The 24880-nt window shown below is 36.4% G+C and overlaps 1 protein-coding gene across 1 annotated transcript in view; it reads left to right on the top strand.

Annotated features, from left to right (window-relative positions):
* Positions 1-24115, top strand: part of LOC128237359 (mucin-2-like) — a 29192-nt gene extending 5077 nt beyond the window's left edge. The window contains exons 5-16 of the mRNA XM_052952808.1: positions 2019-2132; positions 3123-3236; positions 3723-3761; positions 3862-4263; positions 9925-9963; positions 11477-11818; positions 13255-13374; positions 18380-18493; positions 19663-19695; positions 20369-21559; positions 23220-23307; positions 23673-24115. Of these exons, the coding sequence (XP_052808768.1) occupies positions 2019-2132; positions 3123-3236; positions 3723-3761; positions 3862-4263; positions 9925-9963; positions 11477-11818; positions 13255-13374; positions 18380-18493; positions 19663-19695; positions 20369-21559; positions 23220-23307; positions 23673-23709 (2633 nt within the window). The 3' untranslated portion in view covers positions 23710-24115. The remainder of the gene's footprint in view (positions 1-2018; positions 2133-3122; positions 3237-3722; positions 3762-3861; positions 4264-9924; positions 9964-11476; positions 11819-13254; positions 13375-18379; positions 18494-19662; positions 19696-20368; positions 21560-23219; positions 23308-23672) is intronic.
* Positions 24116-24880: the final 765 nt, after the last annotated feature.

Below are 24880 nucleotides of genomic sequence, written 5' to 3'. Positions count from 1 at the left end.
TACAAACTTCATTCACATTGAGACAAAAAGAGCATCCCATGGCCCATCGGGTACAAACTACATACACATTGAGACAAAAAGAGCATCCCATGACCCATCGGGTACAAATTACATACACCGTGAGACACAGGGAGCATCCCATGGCCCATCGGGTACAAACTACAAACACAGTGAGACACAAAGAGCATCCCAAGGCCCATCGGGTACAAACTACAAAGACAGCGAGACACAAAGCCCATCCCATGACCTATCAGATACCAACTCCAAAGGCAGTAAGACACAAAGAGCATCCCAAGGCCCATCGGGTACAAAATCCATACACATTGATCAACAAAGAGCAACCAATGCCCCATCGGGTACAAACTACATACACAGTGAGACACAAAGAGCATCCCATGGCCCATCGGGTACAAACTACATACACAGTGTGACACAAAGAGCAACCCAAGCCAAATCAGGTACAAACTACATACACCGTGAGACACAAAGAGCATCACATGGCCCCTTGGGTACAATATATATGCACAGTGAGCAACAAAGAGCATCCCAAGGTCCATCGGGTATAAACTACATACACAGTGAGACACAAAGAGCCTGCCATGACCCATCGGGTACAAACTACATACACAGTAAGCAACAAAAAGCATCCCATGACAGATCGGGTGCAAACTACTTACACAGTGAGCAACAAAAACATTCGATGACCTATCGGTTACAAACTAGATACACAATGAGCAACAAAGTGCATCCCAAGACCCATCGGGAACAAACAAGACACACAGTGTGAGATAAAGATCATCCCAAGTCCCATCGGGTACAAACTCCATACACAGTGAGACACAAAGATCATCTCAAGACCCATCAAGTACAAAATCATTACACAGTGAGACACAAAGAACATCCCAAGGCCCATCCAGTACAATTAACATACACAATAAGACACAAAAAGCATCCCAAGATCAATCGGGTACAAACAACATACACAGTGAGACACAAAGAGCATCCCAAGATCAATTGGGTATAAACTAAATACACAGTGAGACACAGAGAGCATCCTTAGACCCATCGGGTACAAACTACATACACAAAAAGACTCTTAAAGAGCATCCCTAGACTCGTCGGGTACAAACTCCATACACAATAAGACACAAAGAGTATCCCAAAGCCCATCGGGTACAAACTCCATACACAATAAGACACAAAGAGCATCAAAGGACTAAACGGGTAAAAACTCAATACACAGTGATACACAAAGAGCATCCCAATGCCCATCTGTTACAAAATCAATACACAGTGATACACAAAAATCAACCCAAGACCAATCGGGTGCATAATCAATACACAGTGAGGCTCAAAGAGCATCCCAATGCCAATCGGGTGCATAATCAATACACAGTGAGGAGCAAAGAGCATCACAGGACTAAACGGATAAAAACTCAATACACAGTGATACACAAAGAGCATCCCAAGGGCCATCGGTTACAAAATCAATACACAATGAGGCTCAAAGAGCAACCCAAGACCAATCGAGTGCATAATCAATACACAGTGAGGAGCAAAGAGCATCACAGGACTAAACGGGTAAAAACGCATACACAGTAAGACACAAAGAGCATCCCAAGACCAATCGGGTGCAAGCTTTTTTTATACAATAAAGACCCATGGTCCTTCTGATTTGATTTTCTCGTGCAACTGGCAGCCGGCATCTGTTGCAGTTTGCTGCTGTTTTTAAAGTGATGACCACAAATACATATTGTTAATGTTAGGCCATAAAATAATCTTGTTGGATTTCAAATTGCATGCATATATGCGTGTTATTTAACATAAAGGCACAATTATTAAACTAGTTTTACAAAAATTGCTTAAAGCAAACGTTTATGGAAACATTGATAAAAAGGTTTCAAATTCAAAGGTCTTGCAATATATATATATATACATTTCATATAGGTTTTCAATTTTATCATACTTATAAAAGTGATTTTAGTGTTTAACTGGTCATTATGTTTTTATTCGCCTAGCAATGTGCTCTGAGGGCATGGAAGCCTGTATGGACGGACACGGTTGCTTCAGAAAATCGGATCGCTGTGACAACGTGTCGACTTGTGGAGATCACACGGACGAGAAAGATTGTGGTGTGTTATTTTCTAATAATATGATAGTTTAGATGTTAAAGTTCTTAAGAAAATAGAAGAGCCTGGCCGAAGTTTGCATCATGGCTGTAAAAGTTACCATGGATTAAGTTTTTGAATGAAGCACTGCAGGGAAGATACAACGAATGTGTAAAATCATACTTATCCCCAAAATATAACCTGCTTTTCTCGAAATTATTCTATTTTTTTCCCAATATATCCAATGGAATTTTACTCATCGTTCAAAGGCAATACCTAACAATCCTTGATAAACACACCTAAGTTTTATATAGTATGTATGCACTGTGTTGTTTTGTGTAGTTTTGTGCTGTTGATCCGTTTGTCTTCTTTTCGATTTTTGGGGGGATTTTGTTCTATGTATTTGGCGTTTACCCTGTGCCATTAAACGGGGCTTATGTTTAAATTTTTGGCAACTGAGCTTGATTCTGTTGCTTCTCATATAAATATTCATTTGATTTGGAGACGTGGCTCATTATTAAAATAGCAAAATAAAAGCAAAATACCTACGAAATAAAGCGGATATGATTGATAAGCTGTAATGTTTAGCGATTATCAAAGCAGAAATCGACTTATCGGAAGCGGTTTTATTATCTGCCTGCGTCATTTCCGGTAAGGGGTGCAACTCTTAAGCGCCAATTTAGCGATAAATTGAAAAAGAGAATATACTAGCAGCATGCGTCGGTTGCAGTTGGTTGCTGTTTTTAAATTTATGCCGACTGATACATAGTTTTATGATTACGCAATAAACTTATCTTGTTGGCTTTCAAAAAGCATGCATTTGTATATTATTTAACCTAAAGGCAAAATCATTATACAAGTTAAACAGGTATTGGTTAATGCAAACGTGTATGCATACTTTGTAATAAAGGTTTTAATTGAATGTCATTTTACTTTTTATAGTGAGTTTCAATTTTATTGAGTTTTTAAAGTGATTGAAATGTATAACTGGTTATAATGTTTTCTTTCGCCTAGCAATGTGCCCTGAGGGCATGGAAGCCTGTATGGACGGACACGGTTGCTTCAGAAAATCGGATCGTTGTGACAACGTGTCGACTTGTGGAGATCACACGGACGAGAAAGACTGTGGTGTGTAATTTTTACGTATATGAAAATATACATGTTACACGTTCTTAAGAAAAAAGGAAAGCCTGGCCGAACGAAAAACTTCAGTTTTCTATAAAACGTTAAAAATGTATATTATCATGATAAGAGGAAACAATTATTTGTATAAAAATCAAATTTTATTCAATCATTCTGTGTCACAGAATATGTCTTAACCAATGCCATGTGAGAGATATTAAAGTGAAACGTTTCAATAATTTGAGCTTGTAATTCGATTCTAAATTGTCATCTCATGCATGGACTCATAATGAATGTCCGTTCAGAATGTATGTGACTACGTTTCGCATTCGGGACCATTTGTGACTCGGAGGTGGATTCCTGTGGAAGGTCATACTTAACTATCGTGCCGATGATCGTACTAAAGTAGTTTATGTCCAATGTAATGTTTGAAATGATAATAATATGTGTTAAGGAAACAGACTTAGTATGTATATGTGAGTATATTTTCAGGATTTCAAATTGGGCAAAGCGACAAAGAACAAATGCAAGGTACGTTTAAGAAATACAAAATATCAATGAAAATCGCCGTCATATTTATAGATAAATCTATGGACAAATCTATCATTTATGTTATTATTCATCTAAACAGATAAAAGACCTTTGATAGAAGTTGAATGTTTCGAAAGCCAGTATTTTTCTACTACCACCACAACAACTTCCACCACTACTACAACAACAAATAAAACACAAACTGCAACAAAACCTACGACAACAACAAAACCTACAACAACAACGGCGACAACGAAATCAACAACAGCAGCCACAACCACTTCCACTTTAACAACAACAACGACGACAAAGGCGACAACGACACCACCACTAACATCTACAAACGACATTAGGACAGCAGAGCAAACTAAAGAGATTAAACCCACAAGAAATGTTATGAACGAAATTACTGAAGATAGGAGTAACAAGGATGTTTCACCTGGTTCGAAGACTAATACAAAGCCAACAGAGACTCCTAAATCATCCCTACTTACTAACCCATGTAAGTACACTCAATGTCGTGATGTATCTTGCAATGTTTATGAATGCATCAATCATGTAAACTAGCTTGAGATACAATGTTAAATAAAATAGTCATGATGAGAGTTGTCTAGTGGTATCGTTTTCCTCCTTTCACACAAAAGGCTGTGGGTTTGATCCCCACCAATGGTTATTTCCCATTTCCTTGCAAAATGGGCATCAATACTGGTTTGTATTCAGATCGCAGGTTCGATTTCCCGCCGCACCACTGAATATTTACTTTCAAACAAATTTAAAAATATACCGTATGTTTGCAATATTTTTAAACATCAAATAACTAGTTATGATTGTTAGCTTTAAAATCACGCAATAATTCCCTGCAATTGTTAAAAGATAATAATTTTTACCCATGACTTAATTCTGCCAACCTAATGGTGAAAAGCTGCCTTATTCCCCATATATATATATATATATATATATATATATATATAGCGACATTGCTTGATGAGTGTTTAAAACACAGTATACGTTTACAGAATCTTAATTTGTCAAGACCCACACTTCAGATGAATAATTAAGAAATTCGTAAAACAATTGACAATTCGTTTGGTACTAATTTTTTAAGTAATATAATAGATAGTGATATAATCATTCATTGCTTGTAAGGCCGTACCAAATACTAGTTTTATGTTTGCATTTACGTCCCCGTGACAATTGAACACCGTTCCCAGATAATTGAAATAATCCTCAATTTCTAAAGAAGATTTTTTCCAATCCTCCTTCGCAAGAATATATATTGACGTCTGATGACCATTACCATGCTTCTGTTGGCGTCACTCTATTACCTTATCTATCACAATAGGCTTTAAGATTGTCCAGAGTTAATTGCACCTCTTTCGACGTTGGAGCAGAACTCGCAATGTTGTTTGCATACAACAACAACATCAAAGTTATATCCTTTAGAGATATGCCACTAGTGATACTTTTTTGAATACATACCTCTATCTCTTAAACAAGCATGGACCAAAATATCTGCGAACATATATATTCCCTTGCTTCAGACTATTTGTTGCAATGTTTAATAAACATATTATTGTTCTCAATATCTTGATACCTAGTGTATTCATTTTTAGCCATTGGGCATGCCGGTTGACACTGTCAAAACGTTTATGCATGTCGATATAGGAACAGTACGGACATTTTCTATTATTTAACATGTGTTCAAATACCGATTGGAGACAAACTATAGCGTCCGTTGTAGAAAACCCCTTTCTGAACCCAAACTGCGAATCCGAAAAGTTGTTATTCTTGCTGACCGAGTCACAAAACGTTTAATAACTACCGATGCATATATTTTCGTCAGACAACTTCGGAATGTTATTCGATCCATTATAATTTTCACATTCGAGTAATCCCCCTTTTATACACTGGGACTATAATTCCTGGAAAACTCCTGATGATATTGCGAGATAAAATATGTCCGTTATATGGACCGATAGGATGTCGCGAGTTTTCATACAATATTCATTAAAAAATCTTCAGATAACACCGCTTGCCCACGTTTAAAATTTCGTATAGCACCATTCACTTCTTGCAAGTACTGCTAAATTATAATGCACCTGCTAAATTAAGTAGTTATATCGACATCAAGCTCCTCGTAAATGGTATCATTCGTTGGTAAGACCTCATCGCGAAATTGTTCACTCTCATTCCCCCTTACTTTATTACATTTATTAACAGGATTCTTAAAATATTCCACGAACTAAACTACATCCATAAATTGACCTTTATTTTTTTTTTCCATTTTAACCAAAATACTTCCAAAAATCTTTTGGCCGCTTCGATCTAAACTCCATTTCTTTTATGTTCATTAGTTAAAACGCTCTCTTTTTACCTCCTAACACTCGTTTCATCACTTCTAATAGGCCGACCAAGTTCAGTGTCCCCGTTTATTAGTGTGTCTTAATGTAAAACCACCACGGACTACCAGCCTCATTTGTTAGTTTGTAAAGCACCGGACAGTCTCATCAATCGAGTTCTGGTCACAGTTTTGAGTAATCTATTAGAATTCTTTACTTTAAATGTCATTCTTTATTTATTTAGTTCATTTATTTTCTTTATTCCTGTGGAAAGCTGTCTGACCTATTAACCCAACTAAATCCCTCTTGATTCGACGACTCCCTGTTTTTTACCCCTTGCCCATTCAATAAACGTGTTGGTGTTATGTTGAAAGAGCAGTTGGTGTATGTACCATGTCGAAATACGGTATCAAATCAATTGCATTTCTTTGGAAGTTAACATCGGATGAAACGACAGTGGGGGTGGGGTGGGTAACGTGTTTAGCAATGGGCACTTTCAGTAAAGCAACTTAGCGCTTTCTTTAATACGTTGTTGGGGGCTCAACAAGAGTTTCTTCCTCCATTTCCTTGTGTCCATGTTTTGTTGAATTATTAGATGCTTTAGATTCACCAAATGGTAAGCCCAAATTTCGAAATAAGTCCTCATTATTATCAATTACTATCTGAACAAATGTTCCCACAATCATGAAATCAAACCCTACATGAAAATCGACCAAATTAGCGTCGCTGATTTTGTTTTAACTGCAAGACAGCAGTTTTGCACTTCCCTAATAATCTTACTACGATTTCATTGAAAAAGGAAGCATTGTGAATATGCCCCGCCTATTAGTATGAATAAGAAAGGACAAAATATCGAACAAAAGGCACGCGTTTTGATGGGAAATACTATTGCAATATGCAGAATATTGCAAATTGATAAACAACAACCATCGTTAGAAAGAGATGTGTTAATGTAAATATGTCCTTTATAAGTTCCGTACTTGGGTCCTTCAAAAGTAAGTATATAAATTCATTAAATGCTCATCTTGCAGAGAACAATTATGTATGTTCATTCTATCAAAGAATGCTTAACAACATACCTCATTAGAACAGTGAAGCAATACGAGAATAAGACAGGTAGAATATCGAAAACTTGCGTGTTTCTATTGTTTGTTATAATACGAACTTGCAACGTAGTTGCATAACGCCAATGTCAGCCACAAGGCCCTACGGTCCATTTCATCAAGAACCCTAGGACTGCTTCTGTCCCTTAGAAATAGTGTCAACAGTGAAGGTCAACGGTTGCAGGTTACAACATACCAATATCAAACCTACCCCAGATTAAAACGCCCCAACAAGAAAATGGCTGAGTGTGCCTAAAAATAAATTTAGTACAGTGATTTCAAATCTCTCAATGATATGGTTCTTAATGAAAGTGTGAATACGGTTTTGGATTCCATATTATTTTGTATTTAATTTCAGAAAACCAAATCAGAATTTTCTCGGACGTAGTAAGCTTCAATGTGTTATTCCCATAGGTGGCAGATTCAGTCAGTGGTGTATTTTAATGATGTGATAATCCTGTGGTAATTCTTTCATTTCCCGACGCTTGTTGACTGAGGATAGCACAAATGAAACAAAACACAATCTCAAATCACATTTTGGTAGCCTTTGAATTGTATTCGTTTTCCTCAGTAAGAGGTTAATTTCAATTTGTCTGTTATTCCCATATTTGGCAGGATCAGTCAGATATATATAGCTCAGTTTGAATTAAACAACTTTTAACCATTTTTTCTGATACTGCCTCCTGTGGTCATTTTTTACATTCCATGATGCTGGTATATTGACGGAGTTTGAGACCAATGAAACAAAACTCAATTCCAAAATCAGTTAGATATAAACACAGGTTTGTAAAAAGAATTTTGGGTAACAATGCAATATTTTAATATTGCAACAACTTGTTTATGCACCAGTTAATTGTAACCACGCCCCCCACAGGTCCGAGGAATAGCGGGGACTTTGACTTTCGGTCCAGCCAACCCCGGGTAAAATCTCCGCCCTGCGGGGACGAACAGATGGTTAAATCCCCGCTTAATGCCCCCCGCAACCTAGGGACCCTATGTAAGGCCTATTCCCCACTATATTTTAAACGAAGACAAAACCACCGCATTCACCCGGCACTGCGGGGCCTAAAAGGTAAAAACACGGCCCATTTCCCCGGCTATCCCCGGTATACCCCCGGACCTGGGGGTGAGGGGGGGGCGTGTTTACAATTGACTGGTGCATTACAAACAAACAAACAAACAAACTGCATGTTTTGTATCCCACTTGAATTTAATTGTTAAGCGGGAAGCCTGCATCTTGACTGCCGGAATCGGTTTGTCCAAGTCAAGATGCAGAGTTAGTGTTCCGGTCTGTACATCTTTGTGTATGAACAGATGTCTCTTTAAGAACAAAGACGTGCCGTTTAAGTATTCCTTAAATAGGAGTTAATTGTTCACTTGATACGATCGCGATTCAAATACACTGTGGTGTTTGAGGAATACACGTCCATTGTGTAACAGTTATCTTGATAATATATTGAAGACGGATTTATCATGTTTGTGATGGAAAATTTAGCACAAATATTTCTGTTATTTCTAAGCTTTGTCGTCAATGGTAAGTGTTATATACGGAAACATATAATTGCGTGTTTTTTGCCAGCACATATGTCGTTTTCCAATCATTTCATCGTAATTAGTTCAACTTTTTAAACAGTTTAAAAGTAACTATTAAAGACCGAAAACGAAAGCTTAACAAATGGTGAAATACAATTCAATTTATACGAGCGTGTTACAGAAAAAAAGCTGTCGTATCAAGATATTATTTTGTATTACAACTACTTCACTGAAATCACTCTTTAGAATAGTATTCTAGTTAGCGGCATTGCTAGTAATGTGTTGCGTTTATATGCCGGGCATTTGCTCCCGATGTCATTTATACCAACGAGGGCAAATGCTTGGACGCGTTATTGTGGCAATTGGGAACACTGAATATTTTAAGTAGAATGCAAATCGTTCGTGTTGAAAAGTACAAATGATACAGCTAATATTTCTAACGTCTGATGTCATTTTCCGTTCAATATATCATTTTTATTCATGATACGATATAATGTTGCAGTAATTTCAGAAAAATGATATGAAAATCCGTGTATTTAGAATAAAAAATGTCATATTTAAGGAAACATTTCAACTTCAAGTTCATGTTTCTTTTACTGTTTAATAAGTAGATTTAAGCATGTGTTTAAGCCGGGTAATTTTCTAAATATCAGCTAAGTGCGATAGTTTTTAATTACATGTAAAAGTATTTCAAAACGTTAGTACTACATTTCGATGTGAGGCTCAGGGAAAAAAACAACATCAAACAAACTTGAAAACACAGTATCTAAATCACAAATACACGTGGTAGTTCAAACATATCTGTCCGTGTAAAATAGTAGTATATTATTTATTATTTCCCTCAATTATTTTGTTGAATTGTCAATTATTTAATACTAATCAACAATTACTGCATTAAATGACATGAAGTTAAATTTTCCCACCCCAAATTTGCCTCTTTGGATATTGGCGTAAAAGTTCACATACTTGCCCCTATGTTGAATTTGTCCCCGTGGGACACATGTGCCCCCCCCCCCCCCTCCCAGGTGAATCACGTCATATTAACGCAACATAACCTGTATAATTTACATTTGTATTTAATAAATGTTAACAAATTCTTTTAAAATCTACCAACCGATTTAATAAAAAAAATCAATTCTTCGCTGCCTATTTGTACGCATTATTTAACGGTCACCTTTATTTTGCCAGGCTACTGCGGCTGTCCGGGAAATGTTAACCAGACAAAAGGTAGGTTTTTCAATCATATTTATACGTCGCAGTACAGTCACAGCTCTTTGGAAAAATCTTTGAGACATAATAATATACAATTACATAAAATAAAAAAATCTCTGTCTGATACTGTCACCCATAGCACCGTTCTGTCTTCTGTCCTCATTTAGAACCGAATGTGCACCCTTCTGTCCTCATTGTGACCCAAATATGCGCCCTTCTGACCTCATTGTGACCCGAATATGCACCCTCCTGTCCTCAATGTGACCCGAATGTTCACCCTTCTGTCATCATTGAGACCCGAATGTGCACCCTTTTGTCCTCATTGTCACCAGAATGTGCACCCTTCTGTCCTCATTGTGACCCGAATGTGCATCTTTCTGTCGTCATTGAGACCCGAATGTGCACCCTTCTGTCCTCATTGTGACCCGAATGTGCACCCTTCTGTCATCATTGAGACCCGAATGTGCACCTTTTTGTCCTCATTGTGACCAGAATGTGCACCCTTCTGTCCTCATTTTGACCAGAATGTGCACCCTTTTGTCCTCATTGTGACCCGAATGTGCACCCTTTTGTCCTCATTGTGACCCGAATGTGCAACCTTCTGTCCTCATTGTGACCCGAATGTGCACCCTTCTGTCCTCATTGTGACCCGAATGTGCACCCTTTGGCCTCATTGTGAACCGAATGTGCATACTTCTGTCCTCATTGTGACCGGAATGTGCACCCTACTGTCCTCATTGTGACCCGAATGTGCACCCTCCTGTCCTTATTGAGACCCGAATGTGCACCATCCTGTCCTTATTGTGACCCGAATGTGCTCCCTCCTGTCCTTATTGAGACCCGAATGTGCACCCTTTTGTCCTCATTGTGAACCGAATGTGCACCCTCCTGTCCTTATTGAGACCCGAATGTGCACCCTTTGGCCTCATTGTGAACCGAATGTGCATACTTCTGTCCTCATTGTGACCCGAATGTGCACCCTTCTGTCCTCATTGTGACCCGAATGTGCACCCTTCTGTCCTCATTTTGACCCGAATGTGCACCCTTCTGTCCTCATTGAGACCCGAATGTGCGTCCTCCTACCTTCAAAGAATTAAATGCTTAAGATAATAAAATATTTTTATTATTTTTTATTTAAATAAAATGATGAATTGAAATAAACTATACAAAGTTAGTAGTTGAAACTTATTACTGCTTAAACAAGCACAATTTTTAACATTTTCTATGAAATTCAAAATGCCTTAATAATTCACAGCCCGATATGTGCCGTTTTGTTTCTTAGCACCCTGTCTCTATTCTGCAGGACCCTGTTCTTTTTCAAACCTGGATAAAGCCCTATCGGTATTAAGGGTATCAAGCTACATGCAGAGGAGTTTTTCTAATGTTTTATTCCAAACAATAAGACAGTAACTATACAGATTTTTAAGGCGGGGGGGGGGGTGGCTTTTTCACTGACTTGGTAATGTGTTCTTATATTTGTCATTATGATATCACAGTAGTAACTTAACGTCGATATTACTACTTCCAGTGATCAAAATGTGCACAGCCGGCACGATAAAGGGACCGGAAGTCTACATAGACACATCAGAGGTCCGTCGGACTATGAACATCCGGTCGTCTGTTTGTCATTGCACAGCTACATTCACAGACCTATTGTTTTATTCTCTAAGTATTACGGGCCCTTCTGGAACGTGCGGTTCCCTTTTCAAATTTGAAAATCCAAGCGACCATAGCTCCAAAACATCACAAGAAGAGTGTTCATCTAAGGAGCATAGGACCGTCAAAGTTGGGGCTGAAATGATCGTTAATATCACATTGGACAAACTTCACCAACCATTTGAGGCGGACTTTTGTGCACTCATGAAGCCAGGTAACTTATTTTTCTTATCATACGAAACACCGGTAGTGTCATCGTCGGCAACCACGTTACTTTTGTTCGTTAAACTTGATACATACACAACGAAGCATAGCTTTGTGTGTATGAGGCGGTATCCGATGATGCCATAGTTTAGGATGGCTGTTCTTTAATACGCGTGACGGTTCTCATTGCCTGCATTCATTACAATATAAACATATTAAAATTTATATATTCACTATATATATATATAAATATATATATATATATATATATATATATATATATGTGGATATTTATAAATAAAGTAAATGTACGGCAATGAAGTGATGATATGGTTATAGACAGTTCAGTAATACATCGCTGCACTCATGCTCAAAATTCAAAGCACTGAAAGTGCTGAACAGCTTGAGCGATGATATCTTTTATGTGATATTCAAAAAAAAACATAAGAATGACAGCACGGCACTCGCTCGCTCGTTCTCACACCTACCCATCCACACACCCAACCTACCTGCCAACTTACAAACTATCCACTCAAACCCCACTCACAACCCAACCCAGACTCGAGATTGATTTGATGAGTACCATGGGCAGCGGAATAAAACGTACATCACAGCAAAATGTCGCATTTAAATACTAGTGTTTTATTCTTTTACGCCTATCAACTCCAATCTTAAGAGAATGTGAGCACAATTGTATTACATAAAATACTCATTTAATTCCGACCATAACTTTAACTAAGAGAGTATAACAATTTATTGACAAATGTACAAATTAGACCAATCATTCGCAAAAGTTCTACATGGAAATAAGAATCATTAGAATGTCCATAAGCTTATGACTTAAATACACAGAGGTGGATATTTATTTTTTAACTTGCGCACAAATTCATAGCAATACTGAGGAATATGACCCAGCTGACCAAGTAGTTGGGGTATGAATGCAAATGTATGTTTACAAAATCTGAGGTATGTTTTAATGGATATGATAAAGGATATATGTTCTTCCATCAACAAACAATGCTACTGCGTATATTTCGACCATTTTGCTAATTTCAGTGCCAGAGCAGTGCAGGCAGAAGGGAGAAAACCGAAATGAATTAATTATGAATATTATTTCGGACTCCCTCCCCTGCAGTATACTATTTATAGAACTATTATGCAATATATTTCCAGTGAGGTCAGACCCAGAACTGCAAGGAGTTTTCTAGTTTGTAGGAATGTTCCCTTTCTTCTGTGTTTAAACCGGTGTTTTACTGTTAATACATGTAATATATTGCATACTGTTACATACATCATTTTATTTTGTAAACCAAACATTAGTCCAGGTGTGTTTCACAATTTGTGTGGTCTTCTAAAACGTAATGAGTTAGAGTTCAAGCCAAACTTATGGGTGCTGTAACTAGTACTTATATATGCTCATTTATATTATGTATACCACTGCTGCAGCTCTATGCGGCGCTGATGAGTTCCAGTGCGAAGAAGATGGAAGTTGTATCAGTAAGGGATACAGATGTGACAACTCGCCGGACTGTAGCGACGAGTCCGATGAAAGGAACTGTAAAAAAGGTAATCGACTAGACTCAGAATTGAATACGAGTATATCCATGTGGGTTCTCCCTTACTGACAAGAGAAATCCATCGCTCGACCCATTTCGATACTCTTTAATCATTGAATGGGAACACAATGGGTGAACCGATGTGATGTAATTGAATGGGTTAGTCTTTGGTATCCGACGCTTAGCGGATACAAATTAAGTAAACGATTTCGAGGTTTGTTTTAACCCCGCATCTGGTTAGAAGCATTCAGCAGGGTACTAGCTCCTGGTGATGACCCATCCAGCAAAACATGTGGGACCCATATGGGTCCCACGTGGGTTACCATATGTGTCCCATGTGGGCTACCCATCTGGGCCCCACATGGGTTTTGCAACAGGGCTCTATGTGGGTCTCATATGGGCAACCCATATGGGCTGAATGTGGGACCCATATGGACCCCACATGGGTTTTGGAACAGGGCTCGATTTAGGACCCAAATGGGCCCCACATGGGTTTTTGAACAGGGCTTGATATGGGGCCCATATGGGTCCCACATGGTATGTGTGGGCTGTATATGCCCTATCTAAGCAATTAATTTGGGGTAAACCGTTACTTTTGTTATAACATGTTATAAAATATTGATTTCAATTACCTAAAATATTTGATCTTGAGTGTTCACCTATTGCATTACTATCCTTTCATTGGTTATCTAGACAAACAGCTATGTTGAGAAGTACAAATGACATAATGTCAACATAATATTTCATTACACAACAAAGATAGCTATAATCTTATTAAGTTTATTAACATGAAAACATTAGAAATGTAAAACAAGATGTACACTAAAAAAGTCAACAAAAATTACATACTGACAATGTTAAGGTTTTGCGTAATACTGGCAATATAAAAGTGGCACACAAGAAAAATATGTCTGAAATTATGACACATTTTTTTCCGTTTCGTTTGACAATACCAAGCTAAAATAATCTAGTACAACATAATATAGGCCGAGGAGCTCCGACTGCTTTAACGAATGTGTTTTTAAAAAAATACACAAATCGAAAGACGCACAATTCTAATAAACAGAGCATGGAGTGCATCTACACATTCAAGTATAAAAATATTGCTTAGACATAAAGCAGCGTTCAAACAAGAAATGAAATAACAGTTTCAAGTTAATTGGCACATTGGATTCAATCACAAAAATCATACATGTAAAATAAAAAAGAATTTAAAAGGAGAAAAAAATAAACACAAACCAGAGCTATTGACTAACACAATTAATGCACCTTGTAATACTGACCAGTGAACTGACATGACTGAATGTTAAAACATATATATCCTTATTTCCTCCATGCATGAAGTTACATTACAAAATACATATGAAACAAAAGTAGAGCAACAGCATATAAGTTATAACAAATATTTACATAATAAAATTATATCATTTAGACCTGATTCATTGTTGTATATCAAGAAGGATTAATTAATATATACACACTCAATCCACAGGTTAAAAAAAAATGTATCTACCATGTACAAATCTCGGATCACTGTTATCTCCAGGGAAATAAAAGGGATTGATATAATTAAAGTCATCCGGCCCAAATTTTTCGAAAGTTCTTAAGCGTAACACCCTTCAGTAGCAGATTTCATTCAGCCAAATTTCTTACTTCATCTTAAAATAAGTTTATTGTGAGTGTATCAAAGTTTAAAATGGTGTACACAGGATAAGAAAATATTATAGTAATACAAAAACTGACATCATTCCGAGATATTATGATAATTATTCAATGCCAACAGGTTTCGCTTATTAAGAGTCTTCTTTAGAACAATTATCCAAATGTGAACTAAACATATCTGTCTTGTTGATGGGTCTTTTATTTGTCATGGACAGTTTGTCTTATGTTTATACAAAAAAGTAAAAGCAACAGGGATTTGCCTATAAATATAGATAAGAAATGCTCTTCTTGCAACCCTTACGATATGAAAATTTAGGGAAAAAGTTGGAGATATCACATTATTACATTATTGTGATACATTTTGCATACAAACTACATAACATATCACACGACATTGATGTGTTTATGATAAAACAATAGAAGCATACATATTGTACATAATCAATTTGAAAAATATTTTGACATTTTTTGTTGGTTTAATTCTAATTCGTAAATCCGAATTTTTATGGTAAGTAAATAAGTCAACATTCTACTCAGGAAGCATCGGGGTGACCCTTGCTCGGTCTCTGCGGCCAACCTCGCTACCTCGAGACTCGAAAAGCCACTTCTAAATGGCCCCTCCATTTCTTTGCGGTTCTAAAGCGTGTTGCTGGGTTCAATTGTAGACATCCTGTAAATAGTGTTAGTGGATAGATGAATATCTGAGACAGTTATTTCATCAAAGTGATTATCAAATGTTTAGTAATAAATAAGCAGCATTTTATCGTCAACTGTATATGGTAATTTTAGCTAGGCAGATAAATTTAGATAGGTATCTTAAAAAGTTTGTCATTTTTTAACTCTAATACTCAGTTATATTTTTTTAAATCCATTGATGTATATGCACAGCATAGGTAGTTTCATTTAGCACACCGTTATATATACAACAACAAAACCACCTACTGAAAAAGATGTTTATCAAGTGGAGTCTGTCCAGTTTCTTTTTTTGTTTGGTTCCGTTTAGGTTGTATTGGCGGGCCAGATTTGTTGTCAACACCGTCTTCATTATCCGGGAAACCGTGTCCACTGTTTCACTCCCACCATATTTTGCCAAGTATTTTACCTTGAACAAAAAGTTGTGCATGAAAATGCCTGTAAATCCACATATAAATGCAAAACAGCAAAACCTTTTAAGCAGATCCATAGTCTCACACTCAATGTGGTACAATTAAATATTAAAATTTGAAGCACTCTCAGCGCCCCATATACTGGCTCAGTTTGTGTGCCTGCCCTTATATTGATACTATCAGATCACGTTTCAAAAACAAACTTGAATGAATAATGTCACTTCAAAATGTAATTTTAAAGCTCAAATTATGCATTTTTAAATTTAAAGACACCTCATAAAAAATCAGTCAACTATGTTTGGGAAACTTACAACGGATGATGCAGCATTCGCTTGTGACTTTCGCTCTTTGAAGGCTGTCAAATCCACCACAGTTTTAAGGGGGAAAGATATCCTCTCTGGCGACTCACTTGGAATTGCATCTTGTGCTAAACCTCTCACCAGGATGAGACGGAGGAGCTGCGTATGCTGTCGCAATTGCTCCTGCTGGTTTTCCAAAATCACATAGATCCAGGTGTCCCGATCTGGAACAAATAACATTCTGTTAATAATAAAAATTTAAACAAGACACTTCAGGTAATATACAGTTAATCATTAAACCAATTATGTGATTGGCTGTTTGTTAATCTTTAAAATAATAAAAAGATGCAAGGTTCAATTATGAAAACCATTTTACATTCCATTAAAATTTTCCTTCTTGGATTCTGCTCTGCTGAACATCGAATAATGAACGGGTAGCTGGAATGTTGGGTGGTGTTGATCTTGGCTGTAACAGGGCCATCATCCTCATCATCACCATTAGCATGTTCACCCTGGCTCATATCTTCGTACAGCCTCGATCCTTGGTGCACTTTTAAATTGGATAATAGATTAATGATTGTCAGAATCCATTCAAGAGAAAAGAATATGTTGAAGTCTCTTTGGAGGTCTATATGTGAATAGGTTCCCCACAGCTGCATGAACCATAAATTTGCCGGGTTTTTTTGTTTAGTTTTTTTTTGTTTTGGCATCTGCCATCCCGAATGCCTTTACTTTATAATTTATATATTATAGCGAAATTATATGACAAAATACAAAATCGTAGCACAAACAATACTTCTACTTGAAAGTCATCAGTAATTCACTTGTTTAAAATCAAATTACTATAAATATAAATACAAATTGCTTTAAAAGTTAAATAAGAACCTTTACATTTTCTTTAAAATGAATTTAACCATTGTTTTATCACTCAATCACGTTCGTTATCCGCGCGTCGATAAAATGTCACGTGACAAATTTTTCGCATATTCTTTTTATTTGTGACTGAATTGCTACTAAAAACATAATTGGAAAAGGTCTATATTTAAGAAGTAATAAAAATATGAAAATACGGAAAAATATATGTTCCTTGTGTACTTATGTATCATCGCCACAACATCGTGCCTTACCATCTAACACTGCCCTACTATAATGATAATGCTGAGTATATGGGACCCATATGGGACCTATCTGGGGCATATCATGGCAAAAGATGTGAAGCCGATTCATGAAATAATGAACTTTTTTCACATAGTATCGATGTTAACATATTTTCATATAACAATGAACTTCGTTTCCTTTTGTGTATCAAATTAATATAGATGAGCAGCTATATGGGTCCCATCTGGGCATTCTCAACCATATGGGTCCTATATGGGCCCCATATGGGCATTTTGCCCAGATTCAGCCCATATGGGACCCATTTAGCCTTGCTTGCTGGGGATGAAGTACATTGCAGTCCCTCTGTATGTCCGCATTCCGTAGGGCTTCCAAAATCCGGTCATTAGTTCTCGAAACTTCTTGAGTCCCTTATACCAGGATTAAGCTAAGCTCACTTTCATGTTTTTCAATAATTGGCGAAATATTAATTCTTTATTTCTTTAATAGTTGTTATACTTTAGATAGGAATTTACCTTATGCTAGTCACAATAAACCATTTTTCATCTATCAAAATCCAATTTAAGTATGTATTTTTGCTTATTGAAATAAGCAACTTAAGCCTGTTATACTTAAGATGTTTCGAGAAATTGGGGCCAGGGCCAGTACTCAATATTGATCTTATTCTTATCCTTAGACATGCCTCAGTGATTTAATTCAGCCTTTTGGTCAGCTAAATATACAGGCCAATCAAAATACTTAGTTTAAATCTTAATTTTAAGTTCAAGCTAAGTTGCTTATTAAATACGGCCCAAGACGATTTGTTCGAGCCTTTCTTTTTTGTTCTTTCCAGAAATGTGTTCTGAGGGCATGGTAGCCTGTACGGACGGAAATGGCTGTTTTCGAGAATCGGATCGCTGTGACAACGTGTCGACTTGTGCAGATCACACGGACGAGAAAGACTGTGGTGTGTTATGTTTAATGAATATAATAGTATAGATGTAAATATTTTAAAGAAAATAGGAGCGCCTGTTCGAACGAACCCTTCTTTCTACTATAAAATGTTAAAAATGTATAAAATCATGTTCAGCGGAAACAACCATGATTGTAAACCAATGGAAATTGAGTTTGTTTTTTTCAATATTCATTGTCGCAGCATTTTTCAGTTACAATGCCATCATAAAGGCGTTTAAAGGGACTCGCTCGTGTTGCGGTTAACTGTACTTTCGTATAACCAAATAAAGTGTGGCAAATCATTAGGAATGTTGAACTTAAGGTACTGGCGGCTTGAACCTTCTAAAAGTGTTTACGTCATGCTCAAATACTGTCTTAAAAGTCCACGATTTTGAAAAGCGTTAGTACCGCGATTCAATAAAAGGCTTAAAGGTTAAGTTATCCTAGCTTATGTTAGTATATGAGTACTTGTGGGCGTGGGTTTTTATTGGAATTTTTGTAATTTTTCATTGACTGCGGGCGAGGGTACTCACCCAACTTAAAACAGAGTCTTTTTCATACTTTGTACTTTTTTCTGCAATTTCGACAAAAAGAGTAAAATAATATTAATCTTTTCGGATGTGTAACCGGGAAAAACGTGTGCGAAAACATGAGCGAGTCCCTTTGAGTTAACGCGTTTCTTTGTCTTATATTGATAATAATGTCGGAATGTGTAATCGGTTAGCTAGAATCCCGAAGGATTACTAGTCACAAGAATAATAACATCGTCGGTTCGAATATGACACAACCTTCACACTTTTGTCTACTACATTGTCTTAAAAAGTCAACTCGTTCAACAAAATAAAGTCAGCAACGAAGCGTTCAATATTGCGATAATTTGAGTACTACTCAATCTCATTAGTGAACAAATAATTGCAAACACTCATTATGAATGCCCGTTCTGAATGGCTGTGACTTTCTATGTTTCACAGTGAGGTGCATATTTGACTCATAGACGGATCCGTGTCGTAGATCATACTAATCCAATTTATTTTCATTTTTTTAAACTTATTATATGTGTTGAGGAAGACATTGACGATAATGCTTTTGGAAGGTAATACATGTATTCCTTACTACGAATGCCCGTTTCAGCAGACTAATCAACCGTTTCAGCAGAATATAAATATGCCTGTATATTTTCAGGATATCCAATTGAACAAAACGATTCAGAAAAAGGTAAGTTTAAAAAATATCTAGATAACGTAAGGCCACACCAAAAAAACTACGGATTTTCAAGAGAAAAAAAATAGGCGAGTGAGCGAAAAGAAAATTTAAAAAAAAATCCATTCCAAAGATATAACGAAGCGTCGAAAGGTGAATTCGAAAAAAAGAGTAACATATATTATTTGCCTAAACATTTTTGGTGCAACACAAATTTTACTCTGATGTATGCAGGTTTTGTTAAAATATCATCATTATTTATACAGGCACAGCATGACATCAAATCACCATAGCAGTAGTTTTACATGAACAATGCGTTTAAAATTGAATGAACACTTCACTAACTGTAGTGTTTTGCTGTATACAGAATGTCACACCATCGTGTATTATTGTGTTATACAATGTTACTTACTGAGAAGTTGACATTAGGGAAAGATAGATGTTCAATATGCATCAGCAGTCTTTGCGAAAGACCTAGAACACGAGAACATGTTATCTGAACATTTAATTTCTTGTCTTGTTGATGTCTCAAGAAGCCGAAAAAATTATGAAACTGCTTAGCACAATCACACTTTCTTAAAATAAACTGGAATATAATCTCGCAAAACGATATCCGAAAACTCAACATGTCCGAAATGATAAAAAGGAATTTACAATTTATAAATTGTGTGATTATTTATCTAAACAGATACCAATACCGGACCTTTGATAGAAGTTGAATGTTTCGAAAGCCAGCATTTTTCTACTACCACAACAACAAAAACTACAACACCTACGACAACAACACATTTACCAACAACCCCGACGACAACAATAACAGCAACCACAACAGTTTCGCCAACAATAACCCCAACAGCACCGACAACGACAACAACAGCCTCAACAACAACATTTTTACCAACAACTACCCCAACGGCAACAACAACCCCAACGACAACGACAACAACACCAACGACAACGACCCCAACGACAACGACCCCAACGACAACAACCCCAACGACAACGACAACAACACCAACGACAACGACCCCAACGACAACAACACCAACGACAACAACCCCAACGACAACGACAACAACCCCAACGACAACGACAACCCCAACCTCAACGACAACAACACCAACGACAACAACACCAACGACAACAACACCAACGACAACAACACCAACGACAACAACAACCCCAACCCCAACGACAACAACACCAACGACAACCCCACCCCCAACGACAACGACAACAACCCCAACGACAACGACAACCCCAACCCCAACGACAACGACAACAACCCCAACGACAACAACACCAACGACAACTACCCCAACGGCAACAACAACCCCAACCCAAGCGACAACAACACCGACGACAACAACACCAACGACAACAACCCCAACGACAACAACACCAACGATTACAACCCCAACGACAACAACAACCCCAACGACAACAACAACTCCAACGACAACGACATCAACAACTACCCCAACGGCAACAACAACCCCAACACCAACGACAACAACACCAACGACAACAACATCAACGACAACAACCCCAACGACAACGTCAACCCCAACGACAACGACGACATCAACATCCACAACACATTCACCAAAAACAACCCCGGCAAACCCGACGACAACGAAGACAAAAAGACCAGCTAAAACCACTACCACGTTAACACCGACGACAAGGACGACAACGACATTACCAACAAGATCTACAAACGCTAGCATCATGGCAGTGCCTCCTAAAGTGATAACAGCCACATCAAATGATTTTGAGGATTTCAATGAAGCTACGAGTAACAAGGGTACAGTTTTGACCGGTAAGAAGACCCATGAAGAGCAAACAGTGACTCCAAAACCATCCATACTTGAACCATGTAAGTAAGATGCTTCGATCCATTTTGCAAAGGTTGTTAATGTATCCATATTATCATGTTAGCTAGCTTCAGATACAATATTTAATGAAATAGTCACTATGAGATTGGTATAATGGTATCGATGTCTTTCTCTCACATAAGAAACTTTGGGTTCGATCTACACATAGGATTCTTTCTCCATGGCATTTCAATCATGGACATCAAGACTGGTTTCAACCCAGAAAACGGACTCGAGAGTGATTCTTTATGCCATCAGATGTCCTTACAATCTAGCTTGTATAAATTAGTATAAACCAGCTGAATGAAATAGCTGGTCAGAAATAACTTTGATCTACATGTAAAGTACAAGAAAAATTCTTATACGAAAACGTTTTAAAGTGACACTTTTATTCAAAATCATTACAAACACATGTATAACAAACATAATTGTTGAGGGCTATACCTTAAGATACTCACTAAATAATGCATCTATGGAAGATATTATTTACTGATAACAAGATTCTAATCGTTTATTTAATGGCTGAAACGCAAAAAAAAAAAAAAATGATTGGTTAGTGCTTAAACATGTTCTGTGATCTACTATCGTCTCATACGGTAGAAATACCATGTTTTCTGCACCTTTCCTTCAAATTAAACTCGGTCTCCTTCATAAGAACCATGGTGTTTGACATTTATTCATCCTTTTTGATATGTCAAAACAATTGTATTAATTGTGGCAAATCTTATTTTAGAGTAAGATTGCATCTTTATGGGTCTAGTGCCTCTCACCTCTCAATCAAGAGGTTGTCAAGTCAAGTCAAGTTTCCTTTATTACACTCATTCCAATACAAACATGGATAAATAAGGTAATATCAAATAATAAATGTCACAAAGGCAAACGAGTGAAATGGGTACATTTAAAGATTTGATTTCTTATATTACAAAAGTTTGACAATGAATATTATAAATTGTAAATTACCAGTGTAAATAATATGTATTGTCACATATATTAGTGGATAAATAAATAAATGGAGAGTCAATAAAAAATATCGTAGCAATTAGAAACAAAATTGCTCAAATTCTGTTTATGTCAACAGGGATGTCCTACAACTATAATGATTTCAATAAAATTGCTTTAACAAACATTTGTATTTTATTCCTGGTATTTAGGCCATTTTTTTATTAATTGGTTAACGGATTTTTTTGAAAAAATGTTGGACGGGTGGTGCGAAAATAAAAAAAAGGATTTAATTTTTTTTTTTTTTTTTTGAGTTTTCGAAATAATTCGGCGGCGGATCCCTTAACCAATTTATCAAAAAAAGTTTAAGTTATAAGTTTCTTTAGTTTGAAAATATTCAGATGTCTGTAAAAGTAGGGTTTCAAATATTTCTTCCGTTCTTCATCAAAAATATTACATTCGAAAAGATGATGAAATTCATCGCCTAATTTATCGGAATTTGTACACACTCTTTCATTCAGTTGCGTTCTGTTCCAGCTACCAGTTTCAATCAGGAGTCTATGGTTTCTTTTTCTGAATTTAACTATAGAATGTAAGTTTTTAGTCAGTTGTCAAAACTTTTGCCTATGGGAGCTCGAAAACCGATCAATGATCAGTATTTTGAAGGGTTTCGTGCATGTACAAGCATTTCTTATTTTGCATTTTTGTTTTCCTTCTTTTCAGACATTATAGCATGCATTGCCCTGGCGTGTTTGGTAGCGTTAGCCGGGACCATTTGTATAGCTGCGGTCATACGGAAACGAATGAAAGCGTATGTGTTTCCAAATATAAACCAATTAAAGCACTTGTAGTTGTTTTATACAAAAGCGATTCAATTAAATATTAAAAGTATTTCTCTGCTCTGTTTAAACCGCCTTTTCTTAAAAAATGTAATTTATTCAAGCAGCATACTTCTATCTTTACTTGGTACAATAACATGGACGCACCCTTTGTCTGGTACTAGGTACAAAACGAAAGTCCTAGACGTCTGACACATGTTTCATAATCGTCTCATTGTTTACAGTTGTTTAAAACGTTGTGCGTATGGTAACAAGTTGGATTGTTCACGTATTTTCCATTTAACTGTGCAACCATAATTATAGGTATCAGGGTAATGTTTTTATTCATTGATTTCAGACACCAGTCAAGAAACATAACCAACCCCGATCTGTAACCGAACAACTATGATCCAGATGAGATGCAGCCATCAAAGAACTGAGGATAACTCCGACAGAATATAATTTTAAATGCTGATGAATTAACTGTTAACAAAGAATCACTATCCGGTAGACAAAAGTGTTTCTGTGTGGAAGTCAAAAATACAACTAAGTGAGCTGCGATCGCTCGAGGGCGCGTGCCCGAGCTAAACCTCAGGAAATCCGATGTTTCGAACCCAAATAACATTTTAGTTAGTTAAGAAGTGCCTTATAATGTATTTTATTTCCAAACTTTGGAGTCGTCATACCATGATTCGGCACCAATAATAAATGTATTACGTTGTAGAATCCCTCATATGTTTAGAGGCTGTCGTATGCTAAATGTTTAGATTTAAGTTTCGAAAAATAAAGGTTGCTAATTGGCGCAACTTGTCTGTCTCGAGGAACTTCTGAATCATAATATGGTATGGGGTGTATTTATATGTGTATTGCTCATATACATTTCTCACAATTAAATTATCATCAGTTCAGAACAGAACAGAAATTTCATTCGACTTAAGCATAAAACGCTCATCGTCACAACAATATGTATACAAACATTAACATGGCATGTCACTTTTTGTGACAAATATATCATAGGTTACATTAATAGATTAATTATAATTTTGATTTGGACATTGTTAAAACGGGTATTAAAATAACAATAATGTTGTCAATATTTAGGTATAATGTGTTAAGCTAATGACTATTGATTTACGTGCAATATATATATATATATATATATATATATATATATATATATAATATATATATATATATATAAAATATATATATATATATATATATATATATATATATATAATTATATCATGCTGAGTGCTACATACAATTTTGTGGAGAACTGTATAATAATAATATTGATTTATGAAAATAAAAATTTAAAAAAATCTGTATATATCAAACAACTACTCATTTAAGTTTTATCACTTCAGTTTATGTTACAATCAACATAACAACATGTATCATAGTTGTATCTACAAGCAAAGCGAGAAAAGAAAGAGGGAAAACATTATATATAGTTATGCTATCATTGTTTGTCCATAAACTCTTCTGTTGTTAAGATATGAGTTTATGCAGATTGATTTCTAAAGGCAGACTATTGTTTATTGTACATAATGTATTTGAAAT

This window comes from Mya arenaria, chromosome 6 (genome assembly GCF_026914265.1).
Source record: "Mya arenaria isolate MELC-2E11 chromosome 6, ASM2691426v1".
In the NCBI taxonomy this organism is placed as follows: Eukaryota; Metazoa; Mollusca; class Bivalvia; order Myida; family Myidae; genus Mya; species Mya arenaria.
This window is presented reverse-complemented; position numbering and strand designations above follow the sequence as displayed.